This window comes from Harpia harpyja, chromosome 21 (genome assembly GCF_026419915.1).
Source record: "Harpia harpyja isolate bHarHar1 chromosome 21, bHarHar1 primary haplotype, whole genome shotgun sequence".
NCBI classification, from domain to species: Eukaryota; Metazoa; Chordata; class Aves; order Accipitriformes; family Accipitridae; genus Harpia; species Harpia harpyja.
In genome coordinates, this window is record NC_068960.1 from 3,522,502 (window position 1) to 3,544,636 (window position 22,135).

Here is a 22,135-nt window from a genome sequence, read left to right on the forward strand (position 1 = left end):
TTTAAGGTGAAAGAACTTGATCATAAAATGGAGTGACAGCAACGATTCTTTATTCCAACTGGTTCCCTTCTTTGACTGATGCATCCTAAATCTGAATCACAGAGCTGGGGAGAAACCATTTTTGATCACAAAGGATGGTTAGTCTTTTGAAAGCTGTGAGCCGGTTGCTGCATGCAAGGACTCCTTGCTTTGAGGTTTATATAGCCCTCCTCCTTAAATAATTCCTGACATTTTCTCTAACAATCAAATGTAAACAGCTTGCTAGAGAGCCAGCTCTGAGCAGAATAGATAGGTACTGTCAGCCCTCTCAGAAAGGCAGCAAACAAACCTCTGAAATGTCACAATCTGCTTCTCAAGTGATGGGATCAAAACTGACATTGGAGAACACATTCCTCAAGCTGTTAAGGCAGCTGGATTGCACTAGGTGAAATTTATCCAGAGCTTAGGATGTCAGACCAAGCAAGGAAAACAAACACATTTTTGCTTTCATCCCGAAGGTTGTGTACCAACAAGTCATCCTTGTTTAGTGCTGAATTTTTGCTGTGAAGTGGAGCTGGGGGGGGGGGAGAAGATGACAGAGGGACATGCTTTAGTTGAAATGTCAGTGCTTATTGAAGTAAAACCGTGGGCCTAATCAGTGGCGCCATGCCATATGTCACATTTCTTCTTGTAGTTCCTCCTCAACAGACCAGTTTTGACCTTTGGTCTTGAGGCCTTTCAGGAGTAAAGAATTCTGCTAAGTAATTGGTGATGGAAGAGATGTCCTGGAAGCATCAGAACTCCTGGTTTAGGCAAACTCAAATCTAGATTTCTTGGCACGAGAGACTTCTAAATAAATGCCCTTACTCTATATTCTTTAAAATTTTCTTCTGAAACTCCCCACTGCCTTTTTGCAGTCTCTTGTCTGTGGACTTGCTCAGTTGAAAGGAATGTTTCTGTGTATAGTTCAGTACTGAAGTATGTATGGTGTGCTCATCTTTTCCTGCTCCTGCTCCTTGCTTTGTGTTCACCCTCATGTTCTCCGTAGTTGGTAAGTTCTGTGTCCCCAACACTTCTCTTCCTAGCACACACTTAGCTACTTGTGGTAGCCCTGATGAACTTTTTTTCCCTACTTGTTCCACCATGTGCATCTTTTAGTTTTTAAGGATGATACTGCCAAATAGAGCAGATTGAATTTTCCTTGAAAGCTCTCTTCTGGAAAGCTGTTGTATTAACATGTTTTATTCTTAAAACAGATAACTAAAATACAGATATTTATTTTCTGAAGTGCTCAGAGTTAAAGAAGAATCAGGATGTTGATTTGTAAATAAGCTCTCAAGGTTTTATGCCATCGTCTCTTGAAGGGCATGTTTGATTAGATGTGCTTTTGGGTGACATTTAATCATGCAAAGATAGACTTGTCTTAGTGTTTCTCAGCTGGGGGATATGTTTGGCTGTGAACAGAGCTCAACTAAATCTACTTATTGCTAGCTGCTTATCAGAATGCGTGTGCACAATGCATTCCTCCTAGGAACTGAACCGAACCTGTAGAGCTATGCAGCAGAGAATCGTGGAGCTTATCTCACGAGTGTCCAATGAAGAAGTCACAGAGGAGCTGCTGCATGTGAATGATGATTTAAATAACGTCTTCCTCCGATACGAAAGGTGGGGCACCTTTTCCATTAACTATTTACATTCATTCTGGGTTTTCACTTAAGTGTAAAATAGGTCAGTTGACAAGAGTTTGCCATCTGGGCCAATGGTCCAACATAACAAAATGCAGAGAACCAAACCACAGAAAGCTTTTACAGTCTTTTATGGTAACATTCCTGTTTCTGTTGTTTCCTCCAATACTATGATTTATTTTTTTTTTGTCCTAGCCATTGAATTTTTGTGGGGCATATCCGTAAAATGCAGGACAACCTTGTGCAAAACTCTCTGAACTAGCAGAGACTTGAGTCTGCAAGTCCCTGTTGTGCGGTGCTGTACAGATGTAGGGACTTGGGACTGAAAATAGCATAGCCACAGTTGCTAGTTCCACTTGCTAGCCTGGGCTCTGCACAAATGCTTGTGCTGCTTCCTGGCTTAGGGAGGCTCCCGTGAGCTCTGTCTTCTGATCTCTGAGCTTTCTAGTTCCAGTACTGGTGCAAAGGGAGCTGTCTGAGGTGGGCGTGACCGTCATGCATGTAAGGGTTTTGTTTTTAAGTAACACTTAAAATCTTGAAAAAAGCCTGTCTTGCGCAGAGCTGAGGTTTTGAAGAGTTGGTCTGTGGGAATCATCCCCAGGGGCGGGACTTGGGTCACAGGACTTTCGACATGTTAGACAAAGGCGCTGTCAGCCACATCTGCTGCAGTAGGTGACACGTGATAGAGCAGTCTTGGGAAAGTTTAATCTTCCCCTTAATGACAGGCCTGGGGAGTGAGGCACTAAAGAGTACCCTTTGTTACTTGCTCTTAGCACAGGGCTTTGTTTCTCAAGCCTTTAAAAATAAATTAGACTCTAGATCTGTGAATCTATGCTGTCATGGCAAAGGCTGGAAAGTAGACTCAGTGGCCTCGATTTTTGTCTTTGATTTAGTTGTTCAGAGGAGATCGGGGCAAACTTTGAAACAAATGCTGGCTTTTTATGTGGAATGGTATGTGTTTCATGCACGAGCATGATTCTACAAGTGGCAGAGTGTAACTGTCACTAAAGCTTAGTCTGGTCAGCCTTAGTATTTTTTCTATTTTCCTCCATCTGCGCCTTTGCTGACTGGGGCTAATGTGTTTGTAGTCATTATACACTGAAAGGTGAGCTGAGTGATGTTAGCAAGCTATTTGTGGTAGAATAGCTGCACTGGTCTGAGCATTTCAATAAATTCCAGTTCCTTCTCTGCTATTCCAAAAGCTCCACATTCATCACGCTGATTTCTAGTATGGGTGCCGAGCTCTGTCAGTGACTCAAGCAGGAGCTCTGGCCTTCACTGTGAAGCTTTGGATGTAAACGAACGTGTGGCTCATAAGCCTTTTGGTGAGAAATATGAGGTAGGAGGTGTCTTAGGTTTCCAGCTAAGGGAGCTGCATTTCCAGTAATAGTAGACACCCACAGTTTCCTAAAATTGAAATTTGGGCCTGAATTTGGTTTTGCTGCCTTTTAAGTTTGCATTTTCCTCTGTTACATTAAGAAAACATTTTAGTTTGCTTGAGATTCCCAGTTGTATTTTGTCCATCTGGGCGAAAACCCACAGGATTATTATTATTATCAATATTATGGGTTTTTTTACTGAAAAGAGAGGTTACACATGAAACTACTTTTAAATGAGGAAAAATTCTAGCCTCTGAGAAATCACAGTGCTTTTCCTGGTAAGGAAGGAGATCAGACTGGCCTCAGATGGGCCTTGGGAGGAGGTAGTTCCCTCTGCTTTTTTGAGTTCACAAAAGCGTCGTTTAGGTTTGCGACCCCATATGCACAGCTGGTTGGGGAAGGAGTAGAGAAGAGACCAGATCTTGACTAGCCAGACTTCTTCCCCTAAGAAGTATGAGGATTTTTATCCAACGTCATTACTTTTCATTCTTGGAAAGTACCAACCTATTTGAACATTGGTTCTGACGATCTTTGAGCTGACCCGGAATGTTTTATGAAATTAATCTGCTAATCGTTGTTTCTCTATACATGTGCTGCCTGGGTAGTACTGTGCTAGCATGCATATGGCTTCTAATTTACATGTATTGCAGCAAGGGGGAGCTGTTAAGTGGGAGTTAAGACTCGCTGCGGTGCTCAACTTAGCTGGGAGCATCAATCTTGCTGCAATTCTTTCTGTCCCTTGGCTAACAGAATAGTCTATCACAAAGCACTTAATGGAAACAAACAAACAAACAAAAAACCCAAAGACAAATCCTACAGTGCTTTTCAGGCATGTGTGTGCTGCAAGATCAGATTAGTCAACTTAATATTTGCCAAGAATGCAACTTCTGCAACTGTTCTCCCTTTTTCCTGGCTTGGACTTAAAGCTCTCAGGGTTCCCTCTTGAACCAAAGAAAACTAAGTTCAGTGGCAAGCATGTCATGGCTTTGTTATAAACTCGTGTTTTTGATTGTTTATTGGTGGCTTTGATAGTCCATGTTGGTTTTTTGGTTTTTTTTAAACAGATTTGAACGATACAGATCGGGACGTTCAACACAAAATGCCAGCAATGGAGTAAGTACATCGCTCCATTTATTTTATCAGCAATTACACCATACTAGCCGTACTAATATCAGTAGTATCCCTTTTTACCTGTCCAGCCCTGTGTCCTGCCTGTAGTGGCTAATAGTGGATACCACGAAAAGAGCGCAAGAATGTGGCAAACCGCAAGTGACAACTTTTAGCTCAGGAAGACATTACACTAAAACATCTCTGTGTTCGCAATCCTTGATGGATTTTCTTTGCTCTATTAACTTTTTTGATTGTTTTGGAGTCCATGTGGACTTTAGGAATTCACAGTGTCCTTAAGCAGTGAGTCCCACAGTTTCACTACACATTTTTACATATTTATGTGGGTATTTATATGTAATAAATATTCTGTTTACATTTGATTGAGCCACTTAATAATTTTTATTTGCTCCACCTAATTCTTCTTCACTGTGTCTTACAATACCGCTGTTCAGGTTAATTTTCTTCATGCCACTCATAATTTTAAGAACCTCTCTCATCTCCTTTTTCAGCAGCCCCTTTCCAAGCTGCAGAGTTACAGTTCTAATTATTCGTTCAATGAAAACTATTTTATAGTCGGTTTATAGTGTTCAAGATCTGGGTTCATGATGAATTAGTGTGTGACACTATTACATTTTCTATTCTGCATTCTTCTAACCATTTCCTCTATTTACTTTGCCTGTTTGATTGCCTCTTCTACTGCTGTGTGATGCAAACTTCAGCACAGGCTCTGCATTCTAACTTTAGTCATGACAAAGAAGTTATGTTTCTGAAAACAGTTTACACCTAATGTGGAAGATGATACTAAATTCAGTTTGACTTAGATCTGATGTTGGTCTGGTGCTAAAAGAGGTGGAGAACACAGACACATTAGCTAAATCTGAAGAGATGTAGATGACCTCCAGGAGAGCTTCCTGCTGTGCTAAGCAGTCAAACTGAGATTTTTTTGGTGGCTGACCCTTTTTATTCTGCACTCATCATTGTAGTATCCAAGAGACTGGTCCATTTGGCAATATGCAAGAGAGATCTTTTTAGGAAGTGCCCATTATTTTTTGGTGTTTCATGTTGCACTGCAAGAAGAAATCTCTGGCACGTGTAACTTGCTGTGTTTCTTGTGTCCCAACAGGTACTGAATGAGGTGACAGAAGATAACTTAATAGATTTGGGTCCTGGCTCTCCAGCTGTAGTAAGCCCCATGGTCGGAAACTCAGCACCCCCGTCTTCACTTTCTTCACAGCTTGCAGGGCTTGGTGAGTACCTGGTCTAAATAGTGCGGATGAACATGAGGCTGCAATGCGTGGACTTTTTCAAGCCTAACCAGTCTGTGGGTCTTGAACAGCATGCAGGGGCTGCTAGGCAATCCAGGTGTGTGACTGTGGGAGCAAGTCTGAGCGGTTGCTGAGGTCCCTGTGACCGACCTGAACACCCAGTACAAGCCCTTATCACAGTGGGCTGTTGGAATTTATGAGGAGCCATTTTTCACTTGTGGGTCAGGGAGTTTCTGCTCCCCTTGGGTCTCCTCCACCTGATTAATGTTGCCATGTAGCCTTTGGAAGGTTTGGTATGTGTGTTGTAGGATTAGGAGGACTTTCCCACTCCCTTGCACTGTAGCGATCTGTAATTGGGAACCACCCTGGCACAAAGGGAGGGATTTATTAACCAAAGGGGAGACTGAAGGAAAGGGTGCAGGTTCTTGTTCATGGTAAAACTTGTATTACTACTTTAATTTCTGCTTAGGTATAGCTCTCCATGAAATCAGTCTGGTGAATGTTCTTGGTTTCACTTCTACAAATAATATTTGAAATCTTTGGATGAAAGTTTTTATGAAACTGTTAGGTGGTTTACATTAAATCAAACCAAAGATTGCTAGATAGGATCACTTGATTTGAGTGAAGGTTCTTCACCTCTTTCAGCACTGTGCCAATATCATTATCACTTGATTTGAAACTGCTGGTTTCACAGTCAATAAGTGAGAGACAACATTGTGGAGAAGACTAGTATCCATGCCAAAATTTTGGACCATGTTAATGAATAGTAAATATCTCAGAATCAGATTGGCAGCAGGTGCACACCAATTCCCAAATGCTGGCTTCTCGATGGAGTACTTAGGGTGTGGTGCTTCCAGGAGCAATAAGACAATCTCTACATTTGTCTTTTAAGAAATGCATGATTAGCAGCCTCCAGCCTCTTCTGGACAGAACTGTGCTCAGTGCTGCAACTGTTAACTAGATGATATCTATAGCTGCCCTGTATTGTTAATGACTTCCTCTGTAACCTATACAGTCATGGCAGTGGTGCTTCCATATGGTTTGCTATTTCATTGGTTCACTTTTTTTGCCTCTGGTTGCAGACTTGGGTACAAACAGCGTCAGTGGCACACTCAGCTCTCTACAACACTGTAATCCTCGTGATGACTTCGACATGTTTGCACAGACAAGAGGCAGTTCCTTGGCTGAGCAGCGAAAGAAGTATGTTGGAGTTTGTCTTTAGCGCTGTTTGAGTCACGGCATTGCTGTTGTCTAAGGGCATAAATCTGAAACTTCTTGACTAAAAAAGTCGTTTTGGTGTATGTTTTTGTGCTTTTAATCCAATCCCTACCCTGTTGGTCATTATTAGTACGGGCGAGCGGAGAAGTTCCTGCTGCTGGGCAGAGCTGACTGGCTGACTAATGTTATTTGACTGTCTTAGTTAATGAGCTCACTGGAAACTTGGAAATGAACTTGCCTTTATTTCTGCAGATGCTTCCTCTCATAAAGACTTCTCATCCCATCCACCCTGCCAGTTCTTGAGATACAGGAGCATAAGGGTCCTTCACCTGAAGGTCATGAATATGCTTTGGTGACTGAATACTGTCATCAGGGGCTTGGAAACAGAATTACCATCCAGTTAAACTCTCCCTTTGGCCCAGCAGTCAGACTCTTGTGGGCTGTCAAGGCAGTGTAGCTTGCCCGGCTGCCATGCTACCCCTAATTTGTTTATATGCATAGGGCTTGCATCTCTAGAGCTGCAAATCTGGCACTTTCAAGGGCATTTAACAGGTCTAATTATTTTAATATAAAATAAATCTATGCACTTATTAAGAAATCCTTTGATCCTTGTCAAATGAGATTCAGTAAAAGACACACTCAGGTATTTTTCTTTCATATATTATTTCTTGCCTCCCCCTGGTTTCAGATTCTAGAGGATGTAGTGGCTACCAGCAGTCAGAACATCATCAATATCTTGTCTCAAACTAATAAATGTTGTTAAATAGTTTAGCTCAGACCTTAGCAGATTATCAAAAACTTACCAGCTCTTGAAAACTTGAGCCAGCAAATTTATTAGGATCTTTTATTTGCAGTTATCAATATAGCTATTGGTACTGCCTTAGCTGTAGTATCAGTGTTGAGAAGATGTGCTCCACTGTGGAGGCGTACGTTACCACTAGAGATTTCAGGCTGAGAGCCCTAATGTACAGTCAGAAAGGAGATGCATTGCAGAGAGATCTAATGGAGGTCCCTCTGTCTCTTGTGCTAAATGAAGCACGAAACTAGTCTTCCCACACTGCACCTCTATCTCCTTCTGTGAGTTAATGGAACAAGGAGCACCTATCAGTCCATGATTTCACAAGGGAGGATTGCTATATATTCCTTGGATTGTACGCTGTGTAAATGGAGCAGCAGCGAGGCAGTAAAGATGTAAGTGTGACTTGCTGCGGTGTGTAGGTGAGAGCCTCAGGGTGCTGTGCTCAGATCTTGGGAGAAGCCAGCATGCTGGAGGAGAAATTGCTCCTCCAGCTCAGACATGCGGCTCCTCCCAGGAACTGATTTATGGACAGGTGTTGGCATCTGCTTCACCTCATGATTCACTACTGTGCTCTCAGAAATGATGCTATTGCTTCTGTCACCTGACTGCTACATGTTCCTTTTGCATAACAATTTAAGAAGCTTTTTACAAATCCAACCCCTGTAAATAGTGCATTTCTTTGTATGCTTCACTGTAGTTGCTTAGTTATGTTTCATCTGTCTTCGAGTCTCCCTCTGCCTCCCCCCCATGCACACATCAAGGTCAGGTTTCCAAATGTCATCTTCAAAGCTTTGCAAAACATCATCTGTAATCAGGCCTCTTTTCATAGTCCCCTGCTAGCTCTAGGAGACACTTATGGTGCCTTGTAACCTATTTGCCTACCTTTCATAATGCTAGTCTTACTCTTTTTGCTTCAACGTGCTTACTGAAACTGATGGACGGTCTTTATACAGAGCACACTCCTTTTCTTGGAATACACTTAGTACACTTGAAGTCTTGTTAAGAAAAAGAATGTGCTTTCTGATTTCCAGGGGTGTAAATCAGAGTAGCAAGTGCGTTCTGCATGGGTGACTGCTGGACTTCCTTCTAGTTCTGTGGTTGTTCCTTTCTTTCAGCGTGACGTATGAGGATCCACAGGCTGTCAAAGGACTAGCATCTGCCCTGGATGTTCGAAAACAGAACACAGGAGGGGTAGGTCGTTGCTCTGCATTTTGTTATCTGAAGCCGTGCGTGGAATCCAAGCTTTAGGCAGCTGCTTTGACCGAGACTTCTCATTATGTATTCCAGCAGCATGCTAGTACTGGCTATTTTGAAATTGATACCTAGGAGCAAGTACTTGCTCAGTAATGATCTCTAAAGAGCTGCTACTTAGCACACCAGCCTAAAAGACTTCAAAATCATAGTGAGTAAATTCTCCTGTGTTCTTGCAGCTTGCCTGGGGGGTCTAGCTCTTTGACTGGAATCACTGCTGAAAACAATAAGTGGGGAATGTCTTGTGAACACTGGTGTGCATTTGTTTGGTTCATTTTTGCTTACGAAAGTTGTTGCAGTCTTAATCTGCTAGACTTTGCTTTAAGTGCTCAGATACAGATGCAAGGTACAGGGAGAGAAATTATGTAGACTTTTAATGCTTCACATGCCTTGCCATAACTGCCCTTGCACGCAGTCTGTTCTGTCAGTCCCAGGGCAGGCTCCTGCTATCTTGTGTGGGCAGAAGAGGCCCATGTGCTGTCACCTCAAAGCAGCTGGTGCTAGAAACATGCTTGAGAGAGCAAGCTTGGCCAGCTTTGTCTGCATACCTTGGTGAAGGCAGAAGTGAAAAGAGCTTTCAGATCGTCCCTTAACCCCTTTCTACCACCCTGCTTTTTAAAACTGTCCTGCTTTTTTGTACTCAGCTGCGTGTAAGTTTTTGGATGACGGTGCAAGTTCAGAGCCTTTTCCTAGTCTAATTTTGGTCTGTGCTGACCACTAGGGAGCACGGCAGAGCCAGTGTAGCATGGGAGAGCCAGTGCAGCATGCACACGCCTCCCTCCACTGAGAATTGCCTCCCCATGCCTTGGCTGATCTCGCCCTGGTTCTTTCATAAGTTGAAATGGGAGTGCTCAGGGCAGCTGGCATGCCTGGCAGCTTGTGCTCTGAGCCAGGAAGAATTTGCATTCGGAGCCAGCTGGGGTCAGATCACAGCTGCCTGCCTGCTTCGGACATAGTTCAGTGGTAGCAGGCCTTCAGCAATGATTTCTTAGGGAGCATCCCCCTGCCCCACAAATCTATCTGCTTGTTCCTGTCCCTGTCCTCCTGCAAAAAGGGTAATTTATAACCCAGGTCAGCCCTGTGACCAGTTTCAAGCTCGGCCCCACAAAAATTCATGCCAGCAGTACTGAGGGAAAAGGGGGAAGCATGGGGAGGCAGGGGCAGAAGTATATTAAGCGGGTGAGAGAGGAATTCCTGAAGCCAGTGTGACAACCCAAGCCCCCAGTATCACTGTGCTGTGTTATTGGCAGGACCTGGGAAAGGATTTGAGATTCTGCTCTTTGTTCCTGGCTAACTAAATGCAAGAGGCTTGCATTTAGCTACTGGTCAAGGGGGCTCTATTCCCCTAGTGGCCATGGGGTCATGTCCTTATTTATTAACACTTTTGTTCTCAGCCAATTCTGCTTGAGGCACCAATGCGACGTGTCATTCACACCAGCATAGCTGCTGCTCTGCCCAAAGTGTTGTCAGTTCAAAGGGCTGTGTCTAAGCTAATCTGACGGTCAAAGTTTTTTTGGGCAAACGCTTCATGGGTTGTGGAACTTTGGGCTCTGAGATGTCGTAGAGACTTTCAGCCTCTTTTCAAAGGTCCTGATGACTGTATCATGTAATCAGAATAGCTTGTTTTGAAATGCAGTCTTTCAGAAATTGGTAAACACTGCTTCTTGTCAAGTGTTGTGAGGCTTGTGGGTGTCTCTCCTTAAAGGAAATGAAAATTAAACTCTCCTAAAGTTACCAGCCCCGGTATGTGTAGCAAAAAACTGGCAGTGCTCAGTAAATGAAAGACACGCGTTAATTTGGGTAGAGAGCTAATTTAAGAACAGCTCTAGGGAGGAGCCAAAAGCTTCGCAACGCGTTCTTCACTCACTTCTTGTTCCAGCACAGTTGTCCAGTGGTAAAATTCAGCACATCCGACGTTTCTAATGTAGTCATTCTCAGAATGGTCTGTAGAGAGATGGCTAATCACGTGGCATTAGCTGTCTTTTAATATGATTTAGCAGCTGGAAACAAGACAAGCTAAAAATACACTGTTTTCTTAATATTGCTTTTCCATGTTGGGAATTGCTTTTGTTGCCACAGAGTTGTTGCATGATCACAACTGGGAGGAGAGGTGTCCAAGAAACAATTCTCTAGTGTTACACAGATAGTAGATGAAGTTGGAGTGATTTCTCCCTTTTTTTTCTCAGCACAAGTACTGAAATGAGACATAAAAGATGTGATAGTGGGGACAGGAGATGTATCCCACGTATATGGGTATCTGAATGGAGGTACATAAACATACCAGTGGCTCTCGGCTGAGCTGGCCCAGTTCTGGCAGGGTGGGTGGGCTGGAACCACTGTGCTCTGCCGGTCCTGAGCAAGCCCCTCCAGAGCTAGAAATGACTCTGCATCTGGGCCCTGGCTCAGGGATGAGATGCTGAAGGATAAGAAGCCATCTTGAGAGTCTTTGTGTTGCTGTGCCATGCAGTCTGCAACCTGCTCAGAGGAACTGGATGCATCAGCGGTCCTTTATAACCTCTGTCGCTCTTCAAGAGGGGCAGTTTGAAAGACTGCCAGAACACTGCAGCAAACTGCCATTACTTACCCTCCTGCTCAACGCCATCATTAGAGCTGTCGTACTGTTAGAGTTTGGGGCAGAGTCTGTCTGCTGAGCTTAAGGAGGTAAGTAGGGTGTGCTGCAGCTCACAGCTTCGTAAACAAGGGAAACTCCACAGTGTGTAATACTAGTGTTTCTGGTAAAGTCTGACTGATTTTAGTAGGTTGTATAGCCTATACTTTTTCTTCTAAGAAGATGACAAACATCAGCCTCACTACTAGTCAGTGATTTTTTTTTTTTTTTTTTTTTTTTTATTATCAGCATGGAGGAAGTGCTAAAATTCTGTGAACTGTCTGTAGGAAGTGCAGAGGTTGGGGTGAGGTCTGTACCTCGACGGACAGAGCTGACAGGCAGCAGAGGGGGATGCAGCTGCTGCCAGAAGCTACCATAGGCAACTCTGTGTGTGTGTATGTGTATATGAAGTTTTTAACTTGCTGCTGTTATATTACTATATCATGGGTTGTTGCTGTGGTTTATCTCTTTATGGACCTTTCTGTTCTCAACACAGAGGAGAGGTAAAGGTGGGAACTCAGACATGGAGCCTATAGACAAGTGGCTAATTACACAAGGAATGGTGAGGACTTCACCAGTGAAGCGATTCCTACTGCCCACCCCAGTCCCTTTACCTAGAATAACCATCCTCCATTCACCTCTCGTCCTGCCCTACTGAACCACTTGAAATCAGACAGTACAAGGAGTTTATTTCCCACCCAGGGCAAAGGGAAAGATTTGAACCAATTTCTGGTTTACATAGTACAAAGGCCTGTAACCGACTGAATCGTTTGTAGGATCCCACATCACCTTCAGAAGAGGCCTGGGGATCCAATTGGTTCCTTATACTGTCTTGATTTATTTATGCAGTATCCACTTTTCAAGGGATAAACACAAGTCTCATGGATCTTGGTCATAAAGAGGACACTTTCTACATGTCTTTAAAGCAGCCTCTTCTGGTAGTGCTTAACTTTGTGGTCTGTAATAGACATACAGAAGTTGTAGGATCATACCTAATTGAATTGAGTAATGTAGGGATAGCTCTTTATGAAAGGAAGGGAATGGGAGAACTGCTACCCAGATTGACATCTTCCACTCCACTGACATTAGGATTCAGACTCCAAAAGGTACAATCGTGTTTCTGGCTGTAAGGATTTAATTCCCGTGTCTAGTGATGCCAGTGCTCTGATAAAGTCAAGCTTCTGAAGATCACTGAATCTGTGCACATTTTGACCTTGTTTGAAGTTGTCCTTCATCAACACGCTTGCAGAGAGAAGTTCAAAAGTCTGCTTTAAGTGCAGAAGTCAGAGGTAGGTAAAAAATAGCCTCAGCTATGCCTTAAAGCCAAGTTCTAAGACCAATTTTGTATTTTTGGACAATGTAATCCATCACTTTAAGTGTTTGAGATTAGTACCAATAATGTGACCTAACTGTACAAAGTCCCTCTGAGACAGTCCCGACTGCAGCTGAGTTCAGAAAGGTGCAGTGCAGAATTCTCTTTGGGCTGGCATGCGCTTGCAGTGCAGCTTGTGGGGCTGGGTGTCAGGAGGCCTGTGGAATGGCAATGCCTCACTCCAGGGAGAGCCTTGAATGTCCCAGACTGAGCTGCCCAGTGCCTAAAAAGAGAAACAACCCAGAGAGTTTAAGGTTGAGAAAATCCAGAGTGTGCAATATCAAAGTGCACCAACTCTGTGAAACACTTTGCATTTATTCTTCTAGGCTTAGGGCTAATCCAGGTTATTTCTGAGGGCCAGCTTGTGAATTTGTCAGAAGTTCGCATGGCTTGTGCATGCACAGTGATTGGACACGTGCATGTATACGGTCCTGTCTGCCTGCCCATGCAAGCACCCAGAAGCAGTTCTGTGCCTGCTAGCAGATGTGGGTAAGCCCAGTTGTAGGTACCTATCCTTGGGAGCCAGAGTTTCATTTCAGTGCTTGTCAGAGACCCACAGCTTGTAACACGAGAGGGAAAAGCCATAAAGTGAGCAGCACTTGCTTTGCCTCTGATACTGTTGATTGTGGTTCACAGAGGCTCTTGCTGTTCGGTGGCTCTGTTGCAGCCAGAGATGTACTATGCCACTGTTAGATGTTCATCCATAATGAATAATCCAGTGATTGAGTTAGTTCCTCTTCTTTGCCTTTCCACTGTTTACAAGAGCAGGGAAGCATGAAATCGGCACCCCTGCTGTTCACACCACTCACACCACTGCTTTATTAAAAAAACAAACACAATATTCGTTCATTGGCTTGTGGTTATTCAGTCTGGAAAAAGGATACTGCAGCATTCATGGAGGCATATGGATTTGGGGAGGGAAGGGGGTCTGGCTGTTCAGCCAGTCGCTGCTCTTACAAGCCTGTCACCTTGTTTTTATGCTAAGTATGAGAGAGAAATACCTAAAATAAAACTAAACTAATCATTAACTCTGTTTCTCTCTTAACTGGCTGTAGTTCTTAACCATATTTATTAATACAACTTTGTAGCATTTGCAATACCAGTGGAATAACTAGCATCCCAGGTATGAACTTGATGTGCACATTCTTTGGTAACTTTTTGTACTTTTGAGATGAGAGGGAAAAGAGGGGTGAGCTGACATTGCTATTACCTGTGCCTGTACAACACTGAGACCACTGATAGAGTCTCCACCTGCCAGAGTGGTACTCGCACCCCTCATGACCTGACATTCTTTCCAAACCGCGATACATTTAAGCTTAGGGTTGAGTTCTTCCCACTCCATTTCTGTGCATCCCAGTTCACCAACACACCTTTGCAGAGTGAGGCTCATTCAGGGCTCCGTGTGTACTCTCCCAGTGAATTTGGCAGTGTTGTTTCTGTGTCAGCTTAATCTACAGCTCAGTTCTGCTGGCAAGGTGATGCTGGGACCACAGAGACACAAACCACACCTTTATCCATTCCAGCTCTGCCTACAAAACTAACGCAGGCAAAATGATATCTGCAGAAAATGTTCCTCGTTCAAACATGACTTAGGGATGTTAGCTGAGCTGTTCCAGTACCAGATCTGTTTGCAATGTAAGGTCTGGGGGTTTGCAAGTTAGACCATGCAGGTGTCATACAAGGGTCTGTATCAGCAGCTCTTAGGCACAAGGCCACCACGTTTTAGTGCAGGTTAATTCCAGTTCCCTTCTCATGAGTTTGGGCAGCTATTGAGATTTGCATGAATATATTCATTTGTTAGAATAATCTGTCACCCCACTCACAGGCCAAATGAGTATTTGTTACGAAAGTGAGAAGCAGGTGTTTCTTAAGCCACTACGTCAGGCCAGACATTATTTATTTGGGACAGTGGCAGGGGAGGAATGAAACTGAACCAGAATTCACAGAAAGTGATACAAACAGCTTTCAGCATTGCATCTTGACCACCAGCAGCATGCCTGGCTGGAGAGGAGATTCCTCTCTGTAGTAAAGATAAGTGAGTAAAGAATAAATGAAACCTTTGCTGAGATGTTAATTAGTAACAAAGTGAGATGCCACTATGTATGCCTTCAACAGAGAGATAGGATCTAAGATGTGGAAATTATTTGGGTAACATGAGACTGTTGAAATACATCATCTTCTTGGAGACGAAAGTGCTTGAATTGTGGACAAACTGAGAAATAAACCTGTGAAGATCTCATTTCTTCTGTGTGGTAGGACCCCTCTCTCTTTTGAAGGCAAGCAGGTGTGTTCCCTTGTTCTGAAGACCATGTGGGTTTCATTACCTGTCCAGCAATGGCATTTTACGGAGCAGTCTACAAGGACAATGTGATACCACATGTGAAGGAAGGCTTTCACTGTCTGGACATGTCTATCAGATCCAGATTGGCTGGTTGTTGTACAGGTACAACAGGCTGTGTTGGGGAACATACTGCACCTGAGCTCTTGTCTTCCCCATCTATGCGATGTGTAAACGCAGTTAGAAGTAATCAAGTAGCTAATTGAATCCTTACATGTAAAGTCAAACGTGTTCTAATATTGAGGCCAGGCAGCTATTCCGAGATCACAACAGCTTTAAATAGATGGTAAGACCGTAGTAGTAAGCTGGAGTAGACTGCTAGTGTGCATCTCAGCGCTCTCGTTCTGCTACCATAGGAATGACAGAGCTTTCTTTACTATTGCTAACTAACGGGGGGGAGTGAATAGCAGCTAACCAAGTATTGGTGTCAGCTTTGTTAAACATCTATAAAGAAGTGGAATTAACTAAGCTACTACAAGACAGTAGTCTAGCAACAATTAGCATGAACCTTGTTAAACATTTTAAGAACATTAATGAGCTCAACTAGAGACCTGAATTGTCATTTCATACCTGCTTCTTTTCCAGTGGGATCATTTTTAATAGAAATAAAATGTGATAATAATAACCTTAAACTGTCTTTTTAAGGGTAGAATATTGGATTTTATGACTTCTGAGGAAATATATTGGCAATACTCTTTGGCTTTTGATTGCTAGTGAGAACACCAACACAATCTAACTTAGATAAGTATGAACTTGAATTCCAGGTTCCTGTGGGTTTTGTGGGATTGAACGCTCGTTTTTGTTCTCCCAGCCCTCCTTTTCCATTTCCCTTTCAGGACTGTTGAGATGATCCCATTTGTAGGATTTTCCAAGACTAAATAAAAAAGGAATTTGAACTATAAGCCCAACTTTTAATTAAAGCCAGTTACTTAAAGTACCCAAAAATATTTTGAGACTTAATTTTCATTTACTTAGAGTATAGACTTTTAAAAAAGAAATCACAATATCGTTACAAAAACAGCTCTTGCAGCCAACACTGACTATCTAGGGAGCTGTCTTGCCAAGATTGAGCGCTTCACTAGACGGTGTGTGTTTGCATAATCAAAGTATTAACAAGACGGTATCCCATTCTGGAGCCATTTCCATGTAGTCTGTGGCTGCCACTGCTGTTTGTTCCCAGAAACTGTTGTCTTTTTTAATGTGTAAACTAGCTAATTTATTTTTACATTGCTTCTGTTGTGTTTTAGGGGATTAGTTTTAACAAAACTCCCCTCCACGTTTTTCAGTTTAGGGCTTCTGGAAGGCTGAGACTTGCCAAATACACAACTGACTGGCAGAAAATGAACTTCTGTGTGTGGTCAGTTTCAAATGAAATATAAATGTTACAATGTTATAGTTAAAATATTTTAAAACCTCCAGTTACTCTTGAGAGTTTCCCCTCTCTTTATGCTTGAACAAATTAAACCTGATACATTTAACCCATGTTTTATGGGGAAAATGGGGCTCAGTCTGAGGAAGGTAAATTGGAAGTTTGAACATGGAAGGAGCAATAGATGCAAACTTTTGGCTCTTCTGCAAGTGTGCTCGAAGATGGGGGAAGTTTTTTAAAAGGTCAGTGCTGAATAGCAAATGGCTGACATGCTCAAATGTTTATCTTGCAGCTCTCTCTGCTTCTTATATATGACCTGTGAGAAGTGTTCTTGCACTTCTGAAGTTTTTGTTTGTTTGTTATATAAAGTAGGTCTGTCTGAAAGTAGAATTCCTTTTTTTTCTACCCCCCCCGCCTTTTTTTTTTTTTAAATCTTACAAAACACCACAGCACAGACTCCTATACTGCTGAGCTGTTCTTTGAGGACTCCTGCAAACTCAGGAGTCCTGCAGTTCTCAGGAATCCAATACTTGCTCAGTCATCTGTTGTGTTTTCAGGATACCCAAGATTTGAATTGCTGTTCCTCCTAATACAGGGACCACAGTACCACCACGCTTTTTAGAACAGCTGCTCTTATTTTATTCACAAAAAAGCAAAAAAACCCTGCTATTCTCCTCCTCCTCTCCATACAGATTTTCTTATCGTTAAAGAAATGCAAGTACCTTTCTGAGCTGCAAACTAGCCAACAGCTCTGAAGGCTACACCTTCCAAAGCGTTACTTATTGTTTGCAGCATTAAGCAATACAGGAGAGAGACAGCAGTGAAACTTCTGCAGTAGGTTTTAGGTTGCTGTAGGCTGAATAAATCCATTGCTTTGTATCTCTGAAGCCAGTATTTTCCAAAGCTGTTAAACTAACAAGCCAGTTCTACAAGATGCAACTTGCCCTTGGGAAGGAACACGTTGGAAGATGTCTACAGAGCCCTCCTCTCATTAATGGCCATCTGGGCCAGCTTGCAGCAGCTTCAGCACACTGCGTTAGCATTGTACGTGCATGATTCAGCTCTCCCTTGCAAATTAAAAAGGGGCGATTATCCTAAATCTGGCCCATTCCAAAGGAAACTGCAGGAACTTATTTTCTGTTTGGGATCTTCTTGTATTAGCTGAAAGCAAAATGACAACTTGTACCTCTGACCCTTCTTGGATCTGTCACGTGCACTTTGTCCAGCAACCTGCAGAGTCAGAGCCAAGCCATCTTCCTGGTGCCTCTCTTGTGGGAGATGCTTTGGATTGAGCCCTGGATTTCCAGTCCTTTGACACAACTAACTCACCTTAGCAGACCTCACCTCAAGCAAGGGCTTAACTGACCTCCTCAGTGCAAAAGGCCACTTGATTAGAAGAAAAATTTCTTGAGGAGCTGTGCAAAACAGCATCAGTCTGTGCTGCTGCCTCTGTAATTCAGCATCTGTCTATCTTCCTCCAGTAGAAGTCCCTGACAAAACTACATCTCCCAGCGAATTCATCTGCAGAGCCTCTTTCATCTCTTCTTCCCATGAGAGGTTTCAGGCAAAGCTGTGGACAACCCCTGACACTTTTTCTTCCTAGGAGAGCCTCGCCAGCACCGTGAGATCTCATCTGCCAGCCCTGCTGCTCGGCCACTGTGCTCTGGCCTGGAACCTGCGTGTCTGACATTGCTTTCCGAATGTTTTTCAGGTTGTCCTTACGAGATCTATTGTGGTGTTTTCCTGTTTACTTCTGCAGCCCTCTGGTGTATTTAAGCAGCGTAGTTAAGTCAGGAAATTCTACACCTAATACGCAGTAATTTCCCTTCGCTGACCCAGTTGCTTGTAGCGCTTTGTGAAATAGCTGCACCTCAGCACTCAGCACGCTGCGTCTGTGCTGCCTGTTGCAATTGCACAACGTAACGTGAGCGGTTTTATCACGGGAGGAGAGGCAAACCTTCCATGCCTTCTTGTTAAACTGCCCGTGGAGGCCTGACGGGCAGGCTCCGGCGAGCCTTGCTGGAGCACTACAAGGCATTGCTGGTGCTGGAGCCGAGAGGAGCACGTGCTGTGCTCTCCTCCTCTGCCCTCACCAGGAGCTGCTGCCCCGTCCTCCTCCTCATCTTCACCTTTGAGACTCCGCACTAAGCACTGGCACACGTTGGGTTCTGCCGCCTCCGCTGCGAGAGGGTCACCTTTGGCAGAGGAGCGGGACCAGGGAGCCGGGATGCTTTTGCTTTAAACTGGTGTGCCGAGGCTTGCCAAGGCTCAGTGGTGTGGTGGGAGGAGGATCTGGAAGGAAACATGACTGTGTACCCTGGGCTCTGCCTGCCTCCACCTGCGGAGAAAATCAAATTGTTTTCATAGGAGCGTTGCCTGAAGACTTTGAGCCCCTCTTTTTGCTAACCCTTCACTGTGGCTAATACCCATTTTAAAAAGTAAAAGGTAAATTTAACATTTCAAAACCTAACTGATATCCAGTATTCTACCCTTAAAAGCTTTTCACGATCAAGATTAGAATCATCAGTCCATCTTGATGGTTTTAATATGTGGTCGAGAAGTTACCCATCTTACGCTGGCATCAAGTCACGTCATTCCCCATAATCTTTCTCCTGGTTTTTTTTTGCCTTGTTGTTCATAATTTCCTTTCCAAGTGTTTCTTTATTTGAAATGCCATTTATATTTTGTTGCCTTTTTTTTTCCAGCACATCTTACATCTTTGTTTTTGTTTTGTTTTTAATCTTATTTCTGGCGTTTTCCATCGCTCTGTGGCCATGATTGTGGATGTGTTTTGGTTTTTGCCTGCCTTGCTGTTCTCTCGCTGCACTCCCTAGATCCCTGTTGCACAGTCCTCTGTCATGGATGACATTGAGGAGTGGCTCAGTACCGACTTGGTGAGACCCTTTATATTTTCATTTTTCACATGGGCAATAGCACTTGTATGGATAACTTTCAATGCATTGCTGAGTTACTGGTACTTCTCGTAATGGGAGGCAGTGAAACTTCCAAATCATGTAGCTTATTTCCCTTTGAAGGGAATATCTAAGCAGGAGGAGATAGCGTCGTGTTCAGCAATTCAATCAAAACGGTTTTTTTCTGAGTTTTTTATTTTCACTTCTCCATGTTAACACCACGGAATAGCATGTGTTCCAGAAATCGTGTTTCTGGTTCCCGTTTAGGAAAGCATTTAAACATGTGCTGAGGTTTACCTGTGTTCTGCACTGGACTTAAAGCACATGTTTAAGGCTGCATTAGCTTTGACAGGATCTAAGTACATGCTTACATTGAGGCATGCATTTAAGAGATGCTGGATCAGGGCTTAGATTCCTTTCAAATGGAGGTGTCTTTTAAATTGGCAAGCAATCTTGACATGTTTCATAATAGTAATAATAAAAATTTATAACAGTCTCTCTTCAATGTTTATAACTTTCAGTTTCTCCTAAATGATTATTGTCTGGTAATTATTAAACAAACAAGCAAACAAAAGACAGAACTAAAAGTAGCTTTGCCTTCATTCTGGAGTTTGTTTTGCTGTACCAATACACATTTGGTTTAAGCAGTGGTACAGCTAGTACGCATTTACTCTGGTCTTTTTTTTTTTTTAATGTAAGCATCTGACTCAAATTAACCAAGTGCCTTTTGGGGACCGGTGGTGGGTTGTGTTTCAGACTGTTCTTTTAAACATGGCTTTAGTGAACTGAACTGTTTCCTTGTGGTCACCATATCCCTAAGGATCATGTCCTTCTATTACTTCTTATGACTTCAGATACTGTCCCTAGATAACTCCCTACTCCTTAAGGTCTCCCCCAGCCCCTTGCTATTGCCTGCTCAGCTCCTGGCTAGGAGTTGTGGGGTTCAGGCTCTGCTCCCCAGCTCTGGCAGCAGAACTGCAGGCATGCTCCAGCACGTCAGCCCTCCGCTCCGGCACCAGAGGAGCTGACTGTACTGAAAGGAAGAAAATGCTCCTGCTCTCCAAAGCTGCCTGAAGTGCTTAAACAGATTCTGGGTTTCAGTGTTAGAGTTTGGCAGACTGACTGGCTGTCTTTGAAATGTCACTGGTTTTCAGCTGCAGGTAGTTTTTTCAGGCCTCAGTACAGGCAGTCATTTTCAAATGTAATTAGAAACTGGCCTCATTTTGTTAAAGAGCTACAGTAAATGTAGCATGTCCACTCTGCTTAAACAATAAACTTTTGTCTTTGCCATTTAAATTAATTTAGCAGGAGATAAGATCTTATGGAGGGAGATCAAGGTAGCTCTGTATATCTGTCATCCACTAGACAGTCTTGCTCAAAAAGAGCAGAGAAGTGCCGTGTAAATGCCTGAACAAGCCTGGGGATCACACACACTGCGGCTGTGACTGTACCGGCTTCCCTTCTCCCGGGTACCTGGGTCCCCATCCTGACCATATGTGGGTGCAGCATAGACATGCCCTCTGAGAAAGTTTGGACTGGATTTTTGGTTTTCACTCTGGGTTCCCCTCCTCCTTTTTTTGTTAAGGGTTCATTTCAGTTCTCTGCTTCCCAGCTGAGGAAGCTACAGATTAGGCTAGCTAATCATTATTTATTTCCTCACCCTTTTGGGGGTACATTGAAACAGTACCTCTGCATGGGAAGCAGTGGCTGCTGTGTGTACCTTTGGAAACCTCTGTGCGGTAGAAAGCTAGTAGATGCTAGGTGGCTTTAATGCTCAGGCATTAAAAACCTTTGTGAGGCCAATCAGTATGTTTCCACTCTCCTGGTAAAGAAGCCATGGTATGGACAAATACTTTTCTTTTTCAAAACAGGGTCAACATGAGGTTTCCAAGTAGTATTTTCGTTCATCTTTAACATATTGACAGATTGACAAGGATGCCACATCCCTGGACTTTTAATTTCCTTATAAAAGCACTATTGGAAATTTACATGTTGAAATGCACACAGCTGGTAGAAATGCACTGACCCCCTGGCATCCCAGCCCTTGTATCTCATGGATGCTAACTGGCCATCAGTATCCTTCATCCAGCCCACCCTAGTCTCATCGTTGTACAGCATGGATGCCAGGAAAGCTGCTATATTTTTGTATGAAATCTAAAGTGAACTCCCACAGGAGGAACGTTGGCCCCAAGCTATTTTGTGGCATGTGTTCTTTGTCAGCTAAAAGTGCATTTTATTTGAAGACACAATGCAAACAGCAGTCCTGACTTTTTAAAGGACCATGTGACAGAAAAGATGGCATCTTGTACAGTATTTGTGTGACTCATGCAGCTCAGTTTTTGACCAAGCCTACTGTCTGAACTGGAAACAGCGCTGGACTGCCATTCAGGTCCAACGGGGAAAGTTTAGCTATCCATGAGCAATCTTCAGAAGCATCTCTAGTGCTCATCCTCTTGCTCTGCAGCACAGTGAAATGTCAATCACCATTGGCTTCCCGACATGGGAGCTGCGTGATTTCCCCAGGTCACCCTGCTCAAATAGTTAGCATGTGGAAAGAAGTGGTAGAAACTGTCCAGTTGCATTAAATGTGCATAGAGGATAATAGCGAAGGTGAAGCACTGCCTGTGTGTTCACACACCTTTTTGTTCCAATTGCAGAAAGGAGACGAACTGGAAGAAGGAGTGACCAGTGAAGGTAAGCAGAGATGCCTGTGGCTATGAGCCATTCTCAGGTTAGTACGCAGACTGAATTATCTGCTTTGATCCCTGCTGAAATGCTGACTTCTCGCAGCCTGATGTTCCCCAGCAAATGCTTCTGCACTCGGAAAGGCGTGAGGAGAGCATTTCAGAG

At 43.4% G+C, this 22,135-nt stretch overlaps 1 protein-coding gene across 4 annotated transcripts in view; it reads left to right on the top strand.

Annotated features, from left to right (window-relative positions):
• TOM1L2 (target of myb1 like 2 membrane trafficking protein) overlaps positions 1 to 22,135 on the top strand; it is a 58,949-nt gene that overhangs the window by 30,733 nt on the left and 6,081 nt on the right. The window contains exons 8-15 of one of the 4 annotated variants that reach the window (XM_052772488.1): positions 1,511 to 1,644; positions 4,108 to 4,156; positions 5,277 to 5,400; positions 6,501 to 6,618; positions 8,551 to 8,626; positions 11,791 to 11,856; positions 19,208 to 19,267; positions 21,943 to 21,979. In XM_052772488.1, coding sequence (XP_052628448.1) covers positions 1,511 to 1,644; positions 4,108 to 4,156; positions 5,277 to 5,400; positions 6,501 to 6,618; positions 8,551 to 8,626; positions 11,791 to 11,856; positions 19,208 to 19,267; positions 21,943 to 21,979 — 664 coding nt within the window. The remainder of the gene's footprint in view (positions 1 to 1,510; positions 1,645 to 4,107; positions 4,157 to 5,276; positions 5,401 to 6,500; positions 6,619 to 8,550; positions 8,627 to 11,790; positions 11,857 to 19,207; positions 19,268 to 21,942; positions 21,980 to 22,135) is intronic. The other 3 variants (XM_052772489.1, XM_052772490.1, XM_052772491.1) reach the window with 3 other exon arrangements.